The sequence below is a fragment of the Halyomorpha halys genome, unplaced genomic scaffold (assembly GCF_000696795.3).
Source record: "Halyomorpha halys isolate HHAL.00 unplaced genomic scaffold, Hhal_1.1 Scaffold1866.1, whole genome shotgun sequence".
NCBI classification, from domain to species: domain Eukaryota; kingdom Metazoa; phylum Arthropoda; class Insecta; order Hemiptera; family Pentatomidae; genus Halyomorpha; species Halyomorpha halys.
In genome coordinates, this window is record NW_027110110.1 from 20784 (window position 1) to 39443 (window position 18660).

General features: G+C 29.6%; 1 protein-coding gene across 12 annotated transcripts in view; it reads left to right on the forward strand.

Annotated features, from left to right (window-relative positions):
• Window positions 1-2023: 2023 nt before the first annotated feature.
• LOC106690765 (histone-lysine N-methyltransferase 2C) overlaps window positions 2024-18660 on the forward strand; it is a 90931-nt gene continuing 74294 nt past the window's right edge. For 7 of the 12 annotated variants that reach the window (XM_014436302.3, XM_014436307.3, XM_014436310.3 and 4 more), the window contains exons 1-12: window positions 2024-2187; window positions 3133-3304; window positions 5521-5725; window positions 10379-10549; window positions 10984-11196; window positions 11351-11442; window positions 11872-12144; window positions 12312-12434; window positions 13038-13204; window positions 14476-14666; window positions 15319-15455; window positions 16451-16539. In XM_014436302.3, the coding sequence (XP_014291788.1) occupies window positions 3139-3304; window positions 5521-5725; window positions 10379-10549; window positions 10984-11196; window positions 11351-11442; window positions 11872-12144; window positions 12312-12434; window positions 13038-13204; window positions 14476-14666; window positions 15319-15455; window positions 16451-16539 (1827 nt within the window). In that variant the 5' untranslated portion in view covers window positions 2024-2187; window positions 3133-3138. Of the gene's footprint in view, window positions 2188-2316; window positions 2456-3132; window positions 3305-5520; window positions 5726-10378; window positions 10550-10983; window positions 11197-11350; window positions 11443-11871; window positions 12145-12311; window positions 12435-13037; window positions 13205-14475; window positions 14667-15318; window positions 15456-16450; window positions 16540-16621; window positions 16702-18660 lie in introns of those variants that run through there. The other 5 variants (XM_014436306.3, XM_014436305.3, XM_067048179.1 and 2 more) reach the window with 5 other exon arrangements.

Here is an 18660-nt window from a genome sequence, read left to right on the forward strand (position 1 = left end):
TTTTTTTATTTTAGTATGTATGAGATCATTCATCAATATTACCTATTTCCCACAACTGTGTGGCAGATTGTAATATCTATCAATAAATAAATCTATCAATACTTTTCCTAAAAAAAAAAAAGAAACAGAACAAATCATCATAATGCATTGGAAAAGGGTAAATTTCAGAAATACTTCCCAAACCTACGATAAGTTGGGAAATCCTGCCAATATTGTAGGGAAAATTTAGGTTTTGAGGTAGCAGAACGTTACTCAGGAAACACAAATGCTTTTTTATTTATATGACCGTCCTTTGCTTTTTATTTGATGAAATAAACAGCAAAGAAATTTCATAAACATTGTAATTATTTTTGGTGGACTTTTGTTCCAAATTTAAATTATTTAACTTTATATTATCGTGTAACATGAGACGACCAAGACATAAGATTTAACCTATTGATTCCTCAATTTCTGTTTCAACATATTTATCAATAAAGATCCTGTATATTTATGCGGGTTTATAAGGTTTTTTTAATTGTATAGTTAATACTTTATTATAGAAAAGTTACATGAATCCGGAAGTTCGCTTTTATAGTTCTTTATTGACGAGGAATTGGGTCACTTTTATGGCTCGATTTTCCTACTTGCTGAAGAATGGAAGTGTATACATGATTGATAATTTCTAATAAATGTAAAATTCGATGGACAAAAACAGTACCATATTCAAATCACAATTATATTTAAATTTTAATTTAGACTTATAACACTAAGTGTTTTGAACAACCAACGACCAGACAACTTTATTCGGGATGTAATGCTTGTTGTTAATAAATCTACATATGTAGACGTCATAAACATGGTATCTGACATTTGTGGTGAATTAATTTTTTTGGCATTAGCGGATCTTGATTTAATTGGATAGGACGATACAATAGATGTTTAAATAATGTTTGGCAAGTGTGTATTTTTAAAAGAATAATGTTTTTATTCAGTTGTAATGTTTCTCCTGGTTAAATAAAGTATTGTAATTGAAAAATATTTTAACATTATGAAAGTTTTAATTTTTTCAGTTACCATGTTTCACGACCCAATGCCTTATATTGCAAAATAGCTTTTATCAACTAAACATTAGGAGCTCAACGACTTATTCCGGTAACGTTTCTGCATATAATAAATGAATTTTCATCGGGAAAAGACATGAAATTTGATTTATAACATATAATTAACAGCTACATAGAATATATACACATATAATAAAAAATATGTTTTTAAAAAGACTACTAGTTTTTTGAAAATATAAAGGTTACACTTTAGTGAGAGTACTCACTTTTATTAAGAAATGATTTTAAACTGCATGTACATCGATTAAAATAATTTAAGGCTAAAAAAATATTTGGTATATCTATTATTAATTAATTTGATATTAAATACACTATTTGTTTATAAAAAAAGACTGTTTTATGGATATTGTATTTTAAGAAAATAACCATGAATACCTTACTGGTTTTTAATTATTGAAAATTGAATAATCATAAAGAGCACCATAATAGTAAATTATTTAGTCGTTTATGATTATAAAAATGCGATCGGTTCACTTATTAATATTAACATATAAGAAGTGTGATAGCACCTTCTTCGGTCTCCCCCTCATACGCCATTTCAAACTCACTCACTTTACCTCTTGCACCACAACACTAACCTGAATTTTAATATTATTGGGTTGTGGTTACGTCTTCATACACATTCTAGACGATATTGTGTTTAAAATTATTTTTAAATAAAAATTTAGTAGGTATGTCCTACCCATTAAACTTTTTAATGACACCACCGTGCTACTGAGTTTGGTAGACATGGAAGACGAGTACCGAGTTGAATCAAATTATAAGGAACGTTATCAACTGTTAAAGAATATTTTTGGTATAAAACATTAATTTTTAAACGAATATGCATTTTTTAAGAAAATCTCCTTTTTAGTTCTTCACTGTGTACTTACTGATAATGTCTTGTTACCTTAGAAGGCAGTGGCTCATATTGTTTTAATTTTCATGGCCATCGATGCCAAGCTTTTAAGTTTCTTGCTGCTTGTTAATCTTGTTTACAGTAATCAATGGAAGATTTTGTAGTGTTTGTGGTGATTCCCTGTTTATTCCCTCCATTTACAGGATTTATAAGTTAGTTATGGGATTCCGAAGATAGTTAAAATACTAAGTAAGTGTGGTTATTTGAAAAATTGTTAACCCATGTTTGAGGGCGTACTCTCAAAACAAACCATTTACCGCACGGGTTAGTTTTTCAATAATTGTTTTAATGTTCGTTAGTCTTATCTGCACTTCGGTAAGACATTTAACAATAGCAACGGGTGTTATAGTGGTGTTTGAAGCTGTGTTTTTCAGTGCTTAATCCGTCTTGGAAGAAATGGATATCCAGTATCTAAAGTCATTCGTATTTCTTACGAATTTTCCTTTCTTCTAATTAGGTACTAAGTGATTAATTGATAACCTATTTTGTTGTATTATCAACAGAAAAATCATATAATTTTTGTTTGTATAATGCAATGCTGAATGTCAAAATCATACCTATAATTAGTAACTATTTATTATTTAATTGTCTTAATTATTGGTTCAGACTATTATTTACTTGTATTTGGTTGTATGAACTCTTATTGTTTTATTAATTATACCTCTGTTAATATTAGTACTGATTTTACAGTTGAATGGTTTAATTTTTTTTTAAATGATCTTTCCAAATGTATGTCCATAAAAGGGTTAAGAATTTTTTTTGTTCAAGATTTGTTTTCAAATGTTATTTTTGTTCCTGAAATCTGTAATCAGATTCATAAGTTTGTTACTATACCTCAGTGTAGTTCCCTGAAGTTTGTTGATGGATAAACTAGCCATTTTCGTGATACATATTTTTTTATTAAATTAGGATAAGAATGAGAATAAGAATACTTTTATGTTTAATTCAAACATTTTGGCGATTCTATTGTGAATCATATTAGGTATATTTTAATCAATCTTGCTGTGCTATCATTCTCAATACAATTTTATATCTTTGTAATTACTTAATTAATTATTATTTAATATTGTTATTTTTGGTGTAGAGTTTTGAAAGATACTTAATGTAATAGGTTTTGTATGCGTGTTGAAATAGGTAGGAATGGAGGAGGGTTCTGGGGACCGTGAAGGTAAAAGCGGCGGGGGGGAAGAAGATATGGATGTAGGAGATTGCTCTGAAGAAGAAGAAGATGAGGAAGAGGATCTGGAAATGGGATCTTCACCCATACAGCAAGAACAGTCTTCTATTATGGATATAACCTCCCCTGGTAATTATATATTTTATTTCAATTTATTATTGATGTAAGAAATGATTTTGATGGTTAAAGGTTTGGCGACCAGTTTTGTAATAATACTTTCAATTATTCTATCTTGTGATTTAGTTAATTCAAATAATTTTGTATCCTTCCTGTATTCATTTGGGATTTGGTTTCGTTCTACGCAACAAATTTCACCATGTTCTGATAATTTTGTTATTCATTAAATGAAGTATTGTTACTCAAATAATTAAAATTAATTGCCCAGTGAGGAAAATATCAGAAAATGTTGTATGTTTTGTGAACATTTTGTAGCTATTTATGTATTATTTTTTATTTAAACCTTCGATATTATCCATTTTGAGGCTTATTAGTCAATATTATCAAATTATTTAAGTTCTCAACAAAGTAATGCTTACTGGCTATGCTTGGGGTCATTATACCTAAATTAACCTTCACCTTTCCATATAATGTTCAAGATTATGCATCACATTAATAATCATTTTCTTTTATTTAATAATATTCTTTATTAATATTTTCTGTTTTTCATTGAAAAATTCAATTTTGATCCTGAATTCTCATATGTATGTTCTATTATCTGGAGCTTCCAAAAATGTTTAAGTTGATCTTCATGATATCTTAAATATGGTTATTTTATGCTTAAATATAGATTTTTTTATTCTGGTAACCATTCTTTCATTCATGTTGAACATCTTTAACAATTTGGTGGGTTTTTTTCATACCCTTAGCTCTTCGAAAATGCAAAGTGATATGTTATGATCTTTTTTTTGGTTATTCAGTGAAAATTGTATATTAATCCATTTTGTTGAGTTATCATCACTAGCTAATTTAGAATTCATCACATGGATAGTTATTATCTACTGTTTTGGTCAGAAATAATTATCAAAGTACTATGAATGCATTCATGTTAAGATGATTTTTCTTGGGATTTGTTAGTAATCTAATTAATAGAACTGAGCTGGGAAAGTTGTACTATACTAGTAATACCAAGGTAGGTGTAAGGAAATTGTTCATGAAACAAAGATAGTGGATTAGTTCTTGGAATAATATTTTATGTTTCATGAGTATTACAATGTTTATCTATGCTCCAGCAGCTCAAACATTGTACATTTATGTTTACACTTCATATTCTTTATAAAACATTAGATATCTTATAATACTATGAACTTAAGTTTTCAGTTTATATTTTCTGTTGTTTAATTTAATATTTGATGAAATAATATATCATTTATGACGGTTTGAAATTATTGTATATTAGATATATTAAAATGTCTTTAAAATTTTGTTACTGGAAACTTAAATACTTCTTGAAACAATTCAGATCAGTCCCAAAACTTTCGGATCACTGAAAGTGATTAAAATATTTTTCTTATAATCTTATTTGCTTAATCTTTTTTTAAAACCTGTTTTGAATGATTTTATTATAAAAAATAAATAAATTGTCTAAAATTATAGTGAAAAACATTTTGAACGTAATAGGAATAAAACAAAACAACTAGCATGTGAATTAGTCTTCTTATTCAAAATAAATAGTTTTCGAATATGTGCTACTTAAATTAAAGTAAGTAAAACTAGTTGTTAAAGCAGATCTAGAGTGCTACCTATAGAAAAATGTCCATGTATTGAAATTGACAACTGTATTAAATACAAAATACATCTAGTAAATGTGATGTGAGTTTTAGTGCAATGGCTTGATACAGTCTTGTGGAAAATCCACCTATTGGTAGAACTCCAATGAAAAATGTGAATGAAAAATCATGGCTAGAGTATCTACAGGATCAGTAATTTTGACGCCATAAAAACTTGAACATAGAGTTCTGTTTGATCTTAATAATCTAAATGCTCTAATACTCAAATCTTTATCAGGAACATCAGAAAATTTGAAATCTTTAATTTTATTTCTCTAAATATTTTTTACTGCATATAAATTTTAATATGACGTCTCTCTGTGTAATTATATTGTACTGTATGTACAAAAACCTAATTTATTTTTTACTTAAAACTCAATAATATGATATAGTAGAAAAAACTTAACAATAAGCTAAAATTTAAATATTATTAAATGATAGTGCTAAGTTTTATCGAGAGTAGCTAGTGACATAAGAAAGAATCATGTTACAGATAGAGGTTTAAAGTTATACTACTTTTGTAATATATATGAAATTTGCTAATTCCATGGATTAACGCTTATTTTACATATTTTCAAGCTTCCCAACCATACGAAGGGCTGGCATCGACACTTCGTATGGTCCCTCCCACTGTGCTGTCAGCAGGAAAACCTTTGCAAGGAACAAGTGGATTAAAAAGAGGACCAGGAAGGCCTAGAAGTCGAGGAGCTGGTGGAAATTCAGCTCCTACTCCCAGGCCTATTAAGAAGCCTGCGGTTGGTCTTAAGCTTAAGAGATGGAAAGGGTAACTTTTAATCATTTTATTCATTTTTAAATTTTATTTATCAAATATAGAAGTTTTGAGCTTGTAAATATGTTTTTTTTAAATTAATTAATCAGAACATGCACCTGAGTACTCTTTATTTAACTTTAAATTTTACCAATTGTGTAGTAAATTGTTTATGAATTTCAAAATACTTGTGCATTTTTTAGTTTAAAATCTCAATTACTTTAGAACCCTTATTTGTTGGCTTTTCAGGTTATTTAACGATAACAAGAAAATAAATATAGTGCTGAGAAAACGCCGAGTTGGTTAAACAAACTTTGAATTTGACCACTATTAAAAACGGAAAAACATTTTAATAATTAGATTTTAAAAGCATGACATAAGGGAGGGAAAACAATGTACCCTCAATCAGTATAGAAATAACTGAACATTAGAAAATGCCATAGACTTAAAAAAATTAAGGGGCTAGAGCTAATTAAATAATTTAAAACAGTTCAAATTTTGAGATCTATTTCTTCCGTTGATAACCGTATTCTATCCAATGAGATGCGGAACAAAATTAAGACCATACATGAGCTTAGGTTATGAACCTGTAATTAATTAAAGAAGCCATCGCTTTATAATCACCTGTGGTGCAGAGTCAGTTTCCCCTCAAATTTGGAGAAGAGCTTTGATAGTACCACTCCCTAAAATAGTTGATTACTTTTATTCAAAAGACTTCCGTCCTATATCCATTTGTTCTTACATAACAAGAGAATATGATAAATAGAACACCAATGTAATAGAAAAAAGAGGACTGTTTTATCCCTATTAGTTTGGTTTCAGAAAAAAATTGTGCGGACATTGATCTAATTCTAATACTACAGGGAGAATCAGAAGAAGCTTTTTCTCAGAAGGAGGACTAAATTAGGGTATTCTTGGATCTTGAGGACGCATACGGTATCTTGTTGAAGGAGCAAGTATTCCGTATATTATTAAGGGGTTGGAAAATCGTGGGAAATATCAATAAATATAAAAAGAACTTCCTGAAGGATAGAAAGTTCTTTGTTAGAATAGGAAGCTAATTATCATGAATCCACAATTTTTAGAATGGTACCCTATAAGGATATCCATTTAGTGTGACTATTCTTAATCACTATCAATGAATTAGCTATGAGAAGGGATACCAACAAAACTCCTCCTTGTGGATGATATCTTCTTTGCCTGGAGTTAGTCTATTGATTTCATTAAATGGATGATACAAGAAGTGGTAGATAGGGCTGAAGAATGATATTAGAAAAAAAAAAAAAAAATTTGGTCATTTCTGTGTCAAAATTAATGCCACATATATATATAACAAATAGAATATTGTTAGTTGATAAAGGGAAATAATTAGGCAAGTGCTTAAATTAGATTAACCACATCAAAGGACTTAAGGTTTGCTGCACAAAAGGGATAGGATTACTCCTGTGTCTTTAGCACTCAAGTTATGGAGCTGGCGGATAGTGATTCATTTATATTTATTAAATAGTAAAAACGAGAACTAAGATGAACTATGGCTTGATTATCTATAGTCAATTGTAGTTAACAACTCTGTCTCAAAGTTGTGTCCAGGCACTTAACAGAACACCCCTATCCAAAGCATGAATATAGAAAGTGTAGAACCCTCCCTGAAGTTCAGAAGATTATACCTTTTTTGCTAGATATACTCCAAAATTGGTACTACCGATGAACTCATTGAATCCCTTCTGTACTAAATCATCAGAATATCACATAGAATATGTTCCAACATAAATTAGCTGAATTAGTTTCAACCATATTGATTTAAATACAGACCTCATTTCCATTCAACGCTTACCCCAAGGTCTTCTAGAAGTGATGTACACTGATACCTCTGGAAATGAAAACTTAGGAGAATACTCAGTCATAAAACCCTTCCTTTCAAATTACCTGGAGCCCTTTTATTAATATAGTGGAAAGAGAGTTTTAGAAACAAACCCGCAAAATTACTTCTAGTCAAAACAAATAATGCAAAATGGATGACGAATAGTAGAAAACCAAGAAAAGAAAAACTCTTGTCGCCTCAGAATTGGACATACCTAATGTTTTCAGTTTTCTATTCCAAAGTCTAGAACCCCCTCTATGTGAAAAGTGGAGAACAGTGAATCATGCTAGTGATTGTGGAAAGTATTCTGTGATAAGGGGAAAAGTAAACCTGTTTCAAACGATTCAAGATATTTTGCTTGACTTAGAAAAAAAAAGAAATTTCTAATACTTACAACGTTCTTCAACAGAGTTTAAATAACATATGTACTGCCAATACCCCTGTGGGCTGGAAGCAATAAACAATAATTATATACAATTAAATGTAATTATATATCTTTAAATTTGTTTTTGAATTATTTTAAGTTTAAGTTGTCTAATAAATTTAACTTCATCATATATTAATATACAAATCATACCATTATTGATATAGATATTTACTTTTGTATTGCATTTTAATTTTTACCTAAATATGAGTTAAAATAATATTGGAGGTTTTTCTTTTATACAATTCTGTTTAATTTGGTATGTGAAAAGTTAGAATGACTAGAATAGGGTTCTACTGCATGTTAATATAGAAATATTTATATAAATATAAGAAGATGGTCAGGGTTGCGGTCAAAAAAAGAAGAACAAATAGTTTATAACTATTTTAATGTCCGACGTTTCACACCACTTTACAGGGCTGTTCAAAGCAAACGGTTGAACCGTTTTTTTTTGTTCTTCTTAACTAGTTGAATCACAGAATACGCTGAAGAAATTATCAGAGACTACCAATGTGGTTTTAGACGAAATCGTTCAACTATTGATCAAAATTTTTCATTATGGCAAATTGTTCAACCGTTCGCTTTGAATAGCCCTGATGAAGCCCTGCAAAGTGGAGCGAAACGTCGGACATTAAAATAGTTTTAAACTATTTGTTCTTCTTTTTTTGACCGCAACCCTGACCATCTTACATTTAAATCTTTACGGTCAACTATATATACATATAGAAATCTTTATGTTTAGTAGTTTAATATTAATAGGAATGATTTGATTTAAAAGACTAGTATTGCTTCACCAAATTAATATTTTTAAACTATATTAATATAGTTTGCGAATTCTATAATAAATTGGAGGGAGTTTACGATAAATTACCATGAAGTTATATGAAAATAATATTAGGAGATGAGATGCAAATGCAAAGATTAGAAGAGAAGAAGTGTATTATCCAACGATCGGTAAAGAAAGTTTGCATGAATATAGTTACGATAATGGAATATGACTAATAAGCTTTGCCATATCAAAAAACCTAATAATCAAAAGTACTGCATTCTGCATTCAAACCTAAGGATATTCACAAATATACTTGGACATCACCGGATTCGCAAACGCATAATCAAATCGATCATGTCCTAGTACAAATTAGTATAATTAAAGTGAGATCCTATTGAGGGGCAGAATGTGGTTCAGATCACAAACTAATAACTGCGAAAATTTGACAAAAACTTAGTGTAAAAAAGAGAAATGAAAACTGTCCTGAAAATTTTGATCTGGAGAAATTAAAAATCCCTTCAATTCGAAATCAATTCACGCTCGAAATAAAAAATAGATTTGAAGTCTTAGAACCTTTTAATAAACTCCAGTAAGGAACTAGGTCGTGAAATAAATACGGATAAAACAAAATACATGGTTAGCAGTAGAAACAATTTAGGTGATATAGATATAGAAGGAAGTACGTTTGAACAGGAAGATAATTTAAGTATTTAGGTTCTACGGTAACCAGAAAAAATGAAATTGATGAGGAAATAAATGTTAGATTGAAGGTGGGAAATGCTTGTTATTTTTCAAATTCGAAACTGTTTAGCTCATGCCTTCTATCGAAAAACTTAAAAATTAGAATTTACAAAACTATTATCCTTCCCACTTTTCTTTATGGATGTGAAACGAGGCCTCTTACACTAATGGATGAACAGTGTCTTAAGTTTTTTGAAAATAAAGTATTACTCAAAATATTCGGACCGAAAAAGGATAATTAATGGGAGAATTTAGAGGATTACTCAATGCTGAATTAAGGGATCTACACCCGGTAAATATAATTCCACCCGGTAAATTCCTTCTTAGTAATGAGCGGATCCCTAAAATGTTAATAAACACTGAACCAATGGGTAAATGTCTTAGGGGTATACCGAAACGTAGATGGAAGGATTACGTTAAAACTGATTTAGTGGAATTGGGTTTGGAGGGGCATCACTGGAAGGATGTATGCAGAGAGCGTTTGGTAGTATCAGCATCGGACCTTCGGGTTCGTTAGGCCTTCATTATTATTATTATTAATATAGTTTTGTCTCTTACACAATCTTTAAGCAGTACTGAAATCATACATAGTTTAATTATATAAACTGTTTACAGTATTTTTGATTTATGAAATAATTCATGATTTGAATAGGGTGGTACTAATAAGAATATAATAATAATAAGTATAATATAAATTTATAAAACCCTAATGCTGATACTAGGATAGGATAGGTACTTGAATATTTTTACAAAAAATATAGTATTTATTACATTGAAAATTTTCATTTCTACACCTAATTAGATTTTAAAAACCTCTAATAAATTGTATTAAATATATAAATATTTTAATTTAATTAAAGTTTAAATTTTAAGTTACGCGAATTCTAGGCTTCTTGTCTCTGGAGTGTATGGGGCTGCCGGTGGAAAAGGAGGAGGGGAAGGTGATCCAGAAGGAGAGAGTACGTCCCCTTCGCAGCCGTCAACTCCTGTTGATCAACTCAAAGGACCAATCTTTGTTGATGAACCTTTATTTGATGAGCAGTGGTAAGTTATGTAGTTCTTACTTAGTCTTAATGTCTATGTGTAATATTATAATATTTGAAGAAGAGAGTTAATTAATTATAAAAACCAGGAATGTCAGAATAGTAATTTTCAAATTAGCATTTCATATTGTTTCTCAATGGCTAAGACTTAATCTTTTTATCTTTCCTTCATCAAAGCTAAATCCAAGTTTCACGACATATTAAAATGTGTAAGCAGTGATTTAATTGTATAGCAGAGAAATCAGACAGATGTTTTGATGTGTACAATACTTTATTCACACCAATATAATTTAAATTGACTTATCTAATTATATAGATGTATGTTTATTTGAATACAGGATTACCCATTGTTTCAACAAATAGCCTGATGTATAATATTTACCAACATTACTGTTGATGATAATTTATCATTAAAATCTATGTTTTTGTTTTCAGGCCTGGCAAACTATGTGTTCTTTGTAACTTAAGCGAGCACAGTCAACTTGGCCAAGGAAAGATGATGCGGGCGGAATGTAGCTTGGAAGAGCTTCCAAGAGATCTTCCACGGGAATCGCTTATGTCACCACCAGAAACTCCTCCGCCTATAGATTCTTTCTCACCAAGGCCTCCTCTTCAAAATCGTAGACAAAAAGGATTTGCCAAATTCAGGTCTTTTTAAGATTTTTTTTATTCTATTTGATTTTTCTGATTTATAATATTGAAAATACTGATTACTCTAATGTATTTTACTATAAAAATTTAATTATTTTTGAAAATATGATTTTTCTGTGTCAAAAGTTCAGTTTTCTGCATGCTTTCCTAGGAAATCTGTGAGTAGTGGACAAGAACCAGTTGAAGAACTCAGCTTAGTTGGACATATTGACATTCCAGAACCATCAAATTTAATAGATTCCGGTATGTCTTCAAAAAATATCTTATATGACTCATATGTGTTTTTTAATTTGATATAATATTGAGTAATTCATAATTTAAGAAATATTTCCATTTAATTGTTTATTAAATATAAATATATAATTGAACCATTATAATTAAACCTGAAGTACCTATTGTAAATCTATTCACTTTTCAATATCATACCAAGGTGGCATAGCTTGTGTTACTTTCTTATAAGAGAATGATTTAAGATTGAATATAATGTATTTATATTCAAGAATTTTAAAGTATTACAGTTATATAATGCATAATTTTTATTCAGTGAAAACAAATTTAATTGTTTGGTTTTAAATATCTATTTAATAGCTGCCTTCATTTCTCATTCCTTTATCATCACATTTTTCTCATTTAATACTAATTTGTTTTTAAATATTTATTTGTTATTTTTAGGCTATATTTATGTTCACGAATGGTGTGCTGTCTGGTGCCCTGGTGTCCGACGAGATGAAAATGGTCAGCTGTTGGGATTAGTCGTGGCCGTTGCTGCTGCCGCTACCCGTCGATGCTACCACTGTTCTCGTTATGGTGCTGGTCCACCGTGCATTGTTCCATCATGTAACAAACACTTCCATATCCCCTGTGCTGCAGCTGCATCAGCATTCCAACACGTTCGCACATTAACTCTGATTTGCAGTCAACATTTAGACCATGTTCCTAATAGCTGTAAGTTTCTAAATTCATTTAATAGATTTCACAAAGATATGTTTGAAGTATTCTGCATTACTGTTCTAAGAATTTATAAGATTAAAATTGTCCATTATGACTGTTTTGATATTTCAAAACTTTTGTTTTCTTTTACATCTTATTAATCTCAGTTTTACTATTTCCAGCTTCTATGAGCAATGTGGCTTGTCCTTCGTGTAACTGTCTAGGAAATGTTGCAAATCTTGTTATGTGTTCTGTATGTGGAAACCATCACCATGGAGCATGCATAGGAAATGCTCTTCATCCTGGTAAATATCAAGATTAAATATTGCTTAGATTATCTACTTGTAAGTAAAGTATGATTAATGCTAGACATTATTATTAATATTCTGGTTCTGATAGTAGTTTTTTGATTATATTCAATTATATATGATACCAGTCTTTTCCTATCACAAGTGGTTTCTGAGAGATTGGCATTTATAATTTTAAACATTTTAATACTTCCTACATTCTAACTGCACAATATTCAAACACTTACTTAAATAGTAAGATAAAAATAATTATATAATAACAATTTTTGTCATATTTCACTTGCAGAGCATCTCTGTTGATGGTCCAATAATAATTGGCATTTCATTGTTCATGGTGGAGGAAGTGTATCTGAAAGAACTTATTTTAATTCTTACTAACATTCTTACTAAACATTTTTTAATACTTACTAAATCCCTTTCTCTCATGGAATCAATAGTTTCTTTAGCTTTTCAACATCCATTAGTGATTACCCCCAAGTATTGTTTCTTTGATATCAGTTTAATCTATATTCAGGAAATCACCCTAGGAATTCTTATGTTTTTAATTATACATATATTTTTTTTTCATTTATTTATAACTTTTTATAAAATGATTCATAGGTCTTAGGGCAGGTTGGCAGTGTATAGACTGTCGTGTATGCCAACTTTGTAGGGAAAATGAAGAGACAGGGAGAATGCTAGTCTGTGACTATTGTGATAAGGCTTATCACCCACATTGTGTCAGGCCTGCAATGTCTTCTGTTCCAAAAGTTGGTTGGAAGTGCAAGGTATTTCTTTTTTTTTTTCTTTTTTTTTTTTTAATTGATCATGATTCCATATTTAATAATGAAAAAATATATTAATATGTTTGAAACTAGCATTATTAACTTAGCTGGTTAGACATGGGAATGCCTTATGCCCAGTTTGACCAAGTGTTGATTGTTTTATATATCAGACTACAAACATTAATTACATAAATATTATATATATTGACTGTATTATTTTAAATTATGAAAAAAATGGTTAGGCCGTCCGTAGATCAGTGGTTGGGGGCAGTCTTACCATTCTGAAATTTATTGGTGGTGCCGGCTCGAATCCGGCCTGGGGCATTGACTATTTTCATTGAGTGGTCCCACAAAATGAAACCATGGTTAAAATTCCTTGAATGAATTATTTACCTAGTGATATAAATATATGTATACCTTTAAAAAAATAAATATGTTCAATTTATTTTAACACTACTTATTATTTATAAGTAAGATATATTTCCTGAGTAATTTGTAATTATATAGCTACGTAATACGTAATGCGTTTTTTTCATTTAGTATAAATTGTTAATGTTTTAATACATTCGCTATGTAATTATATATTTTTTTCTCTCAAAATAAATGACCCACATTTAGAGTTCTGCAATCATAAATTTTTTAATAAATATGTTATGACTTCTATCCATTTTAGAGCAGTGAAAAGGGGGTCTCCCATTACTGATTGGAGGTAAAATTGTTGTCTGTGTCTCTGTAGAGGAGTTCAAATACTTTAAAATCAAATTGTCCGTTAAGACAAATACCATTATATTGAAATTATATTATGTCTGCTCATATGCGAGGATGGGTTTGTGAAAGCATTCATGTATAAACTCATTTAATGATTTTGATTTAATATTCTATTCCTGAAAGTATATTTCATGCTGTTTTTCAATTTCAGGCGCTTTTTAAATATTGCTCGATTTAACTATCTTAAAGTTTCCTCTTCCCATTTTAAGCTAATATTTCAAAAGTGATATAGGACCATCACTCCCCGGGAGTCTTAGGGGTGGGGAAGGATTGCCCTTTTTTTTTTGTGTGTCAAGATCTCCTCTTGTGAGATTGTGACAAAACGTACATCGACCAACCTACTCGCTTTAATTGTCTGTTTATAAAGTCAGATAAGTAAAGCTACCACAGGCGGGAGTTATTTTTTTTTAAATTATATTATAAATTTATAAAAAAATTTAAAATATATTTATAAAAAAAATTATTAGTTCATTTTATTCTATATATATATCTGTTTTTCTTTCTAGCGGTGTCGGTTATGCAGTGATTGTGGGGCTAGAACACCCGGAGGTGGTCTCTCGTCGAGATGGCACTCTAATTACACAGTTTGTGACTCATGTTATCAGCAAAGGAATAAAGGCTTCTCCTGTCCTGTCTGTCACAAGGCATACAGGGCAGCCGCACTCAGGGAAATGGTCAAGTGTTCGCAGTGTCGAAGGTAAAACATAATCTTTAGAAAATATATACAATGTCTTTAAGAAGATTTATTTTATTTAGGTTTTGTGAAAAACCGAATTTCTTTGTTACATACATAATATTCCGTTATCGACATTTCAGGGCTCTTCCATTATCCTGTAAAATATACTTTGCATATTGCTTTTTTATGTATATATAAAATACATGATAGCTTTTTTTATTTTTACCTTTCCAGGAGTTACATTATATTATTTATCCATATTAAAATAGTTTGACATAAATTAATAATTTTATAATACTAACTACTTGGATATATTTTTTTAGTATCACACTGGACTCTTATCCCTAACTTAAATTTCTAAACATTACAACAACTCAGAACTAGATTATTTCCACATAAAAATAACTGCAACAATTCGAATGGTTAGTTACAGCATGTTCATCCCGAAGATGGATAAAGACTCAATAGAGAAAACATTGATAAAGTTGATAAAAATGAATATAGTGTATGTAATAAAGGAATCATAAGGAATTTTTCTCTAAAACTTACAAAATTTAGAAAATATATTGTAACAAGTCCTCTGATTTATACATACCTTTGTCAAGGACTTTAATGTTTCTTAGTAGTATATGGAATACGTTCTAGTTTATTTTATGTTCATTTTGGTCTTTAGGTTTGTACACGGGACCTGCGACAAAGAGGCAGACTTTGTTAGTTACCACAGAAAAAAAGAAGCCCATCCCGATTACCAGTATATATGTTTATCATGTAAAAATAATTCAACCATTCTCTACCTGAAGAGGAAAGATAGTAAGTTTTAGTAATTCTATAGTATTATGTTGGATTTAATTGTATTCTCAACTTAAAAAGTTGATTTTTAAGTTATTACTATAGTATCATAAAGATCATATAATTGTCCCTAAATAATTTTAAAAAGCATCCATCAGTAGTGAAACTGTTGTGGGGGAAAAGAAAAAAAAAATCAAAATTTTAATGCATCCAGAAATAACATGAATTTGGGATATCTCAAATAATTTTTTTGGAATTTGTGTACCAACTACTCTGTCATTAAAAAAACTCTTAGTGCATAATTCATTGCTAAGATCCCAAGTTTTGCTTTTTATTCTGCTTTATGAATTTTACTGAAAATTAGCATTTGTTCTCTTCTGAGGTATTACTGAAAAAAAGGAATTAGTACAAAAGTTGCAGCTTATAAGACAGCATTTTGATTCAGGGGTTTGAATTCTGAGCACAACTAAAAAAAAAAAAGCATGATCTTAATTTGTGGTATTAGAGGGTATTTTGTGCTTTAAGCCTATATCTTAGGGCTGGGCCACTAGTACTGAGTTTTACTGTACACATCTTGAAAGAGAAAAAAATAAAGAAGTATCATGGATCGTTCAGAATATAGCAATATTTCATCAACAGAGAATAGCCATATTTTCACTAAAATATGCAAATAGATTCTTATTGCAGATACGTTAGGTTAGAATATTGAAGATGAATCATATTTTTTATAAAAGTTATTCATTATTCGATCATCATTGAATGGTCATTTATTTCTATAAAATGTGTTTGCCCCTGCTTCATTGTGTACTCAGTTTCCACCTTTGTTCCCCTTGTGCGTATGGAGCAATTCATAAAAGTCTTGATGTGAATTTAATGCTCAAAATTCGGCCTATGTATTGATGGATTTCCACTCGCTGTTTCTATGTTATAATGTTAGGAAGAGTACCATTTAGTTTAATAATTGCATTTAATTTATTTTACCATTACTACTATATAAATATTTATTTTTTATTCAGGTACTGAAGATGTAAATATGGATTCTGCTTTAAATATATCTCAAGAATCTCTTGCTACACCGGAGGAAATCGATGTGGATTCGGAAAGGGTATGTTTCAAATAGATTATTTAATTCTTTTAAGTTATTTAGTTGACTTCATTCCTAAAATATCATTCCTTGTTTCCAGTAGTTCTGTTTCATATTTGGCAGAATGATGATCCCGTTACCGCCTTTTTTTCCTAGATCCCTATTCCTATCTATTGCTCTATTGTGAGTATCTAAGGCAGGTTTTATTATTTTAATTTAATATATGTACCACTAAAATATCTTTTGTACAATATTCTCAACAGGTATTTTTCTTCTGTTACAAAATATTTTAGATTTTTTCTTTTCTCTTGAGCTCAACAAATCTATTATTTTATGGTGGCACCCAAGACATAGTGAGGTTAGAAAATTTAAAGTTTAGGGGTCAAAACGTGACAAAATATCTATTTTAAATAAATAATTTTTTTTCCTGCACTGTAGTCTGTTTTAGCCTACTGTGCATCATGAAATTTTTTTATATGTCTTTGTTATGATAGCATACATGGAATAAAAACTACGTAAGTGAATGAAACATGGTAACATAAGATAGAATTATTAAGTGATTTAAGTCACAAGATTAATTATAGGTAAGTTAGTAACTGGGTGGGGAGCGGATGGCTCAATGGTAAAGAGCTAATGTCTCCAAGGACCCGGAGCCGGGTCTGAATCTGGCTGTGGCAGATAATTATTTATTCTGTTTCCGTAAGCCGTGAGTCAACCCTTAGGGTTCATTGAGCCCTCTGGGATCCATCCATTCTCATTAAGTGGGTATCCTTAGTTCACGTGACAATCTATATAATACTTTGGGTCATATGTAGGGTGGTATGTGGAAGTTGTATGATGCGTGCAAAGCACCAGATTTTTTGTTTATATTTTGTGATATGGGAGAGTTAGTTGAAAGGTTTTGACAGGTAAATACATTATAGAAGTGCTTCCTAATTTTCAATTTCTGGTTTTTGTAGTTCATAAACGTTTTCAGATAGGAGACCATTGGTTTAGATGATGTCTGTGCATTTTCCCTTTTCATTTCCCAGCAATAATTAGTAATAAATAAACTGCCATGCTTGTCTTTTTTAAACATATCTGTTCCCCTATGGATTATAAGAATTTTTTTTAGTTCAGTTTACGCATTTTGGCAATATTAAAAAAAATGGGCTATGAAGAAATTAATGGAGTTTTGAGAAAATGTCATTTTAATTTTAAAATAAGTATGGAGATTGATTTGAACAAGTATGTAATTTAAAATTCTGCGTTAGATTGTACTCTTATTTGTTTATTTTGTCTTCCTAACTTAAAAATACTATCAAATTATGATGAAACCATATTGCATTAAATTTTACTTAGTAACTGAGATTTGCTTTAGATTAGATGAACATCATAGAACATATGATGTAATTTTATCAACTGATTCCTGCCAATTATTTATTCTTTTTCTCTTTAGTGCCTTTGTAGTTAAAATACGTAAGGTAGAGGGGGGTGTGATGTCATTCAGCCTTCCTCAGCATCTTCTGTAAATCAACAGGCAAGGATTTAATCATAACTTAGCAATGGTTTAACAACCCTTAGCGTCCGTTTCTTTTACACTTAATTATAATACAAAATATAAATACATCTTTTTTTTTTTTTATATGTATAAAATACAATAAACTTCTAAAGGAAATGATACAAATAAAATAATTGTAATTAAATTAACTACTACTAATACTAAATAAATACTATTTACAAAATATCCACTAATTAATTATAAAATAAGGTGTTAACACATTATTTATTGAATGGATTTGTATTTATTATTTTTTTACCGCAGTGAGGAATCCTATAATAAAACTGATTTTTTTTTTAAATTGGATTTAAGTTGGGAATTAAATTTATTCTTAAAAACATTTCTATATGCCTACACCAATGTTAATTATCTCTTATCTTTTAATCTTTAAAATCATTTAACTGAAAAGAAAATTAAGACCATTTGTACTAAGAATAAAAATCTGTTTGATACTAGCTTAAATATTGATTATTTAATCTTTGTTAATGAAATAAAACAATTAATATGCAATTCTATTATTTTTATTTATGTGTCTTATTTATTTATCTCGTTTATATTGTACAGTAGAGTTGTACAATATTATAATATTTTTTTAGGAATAT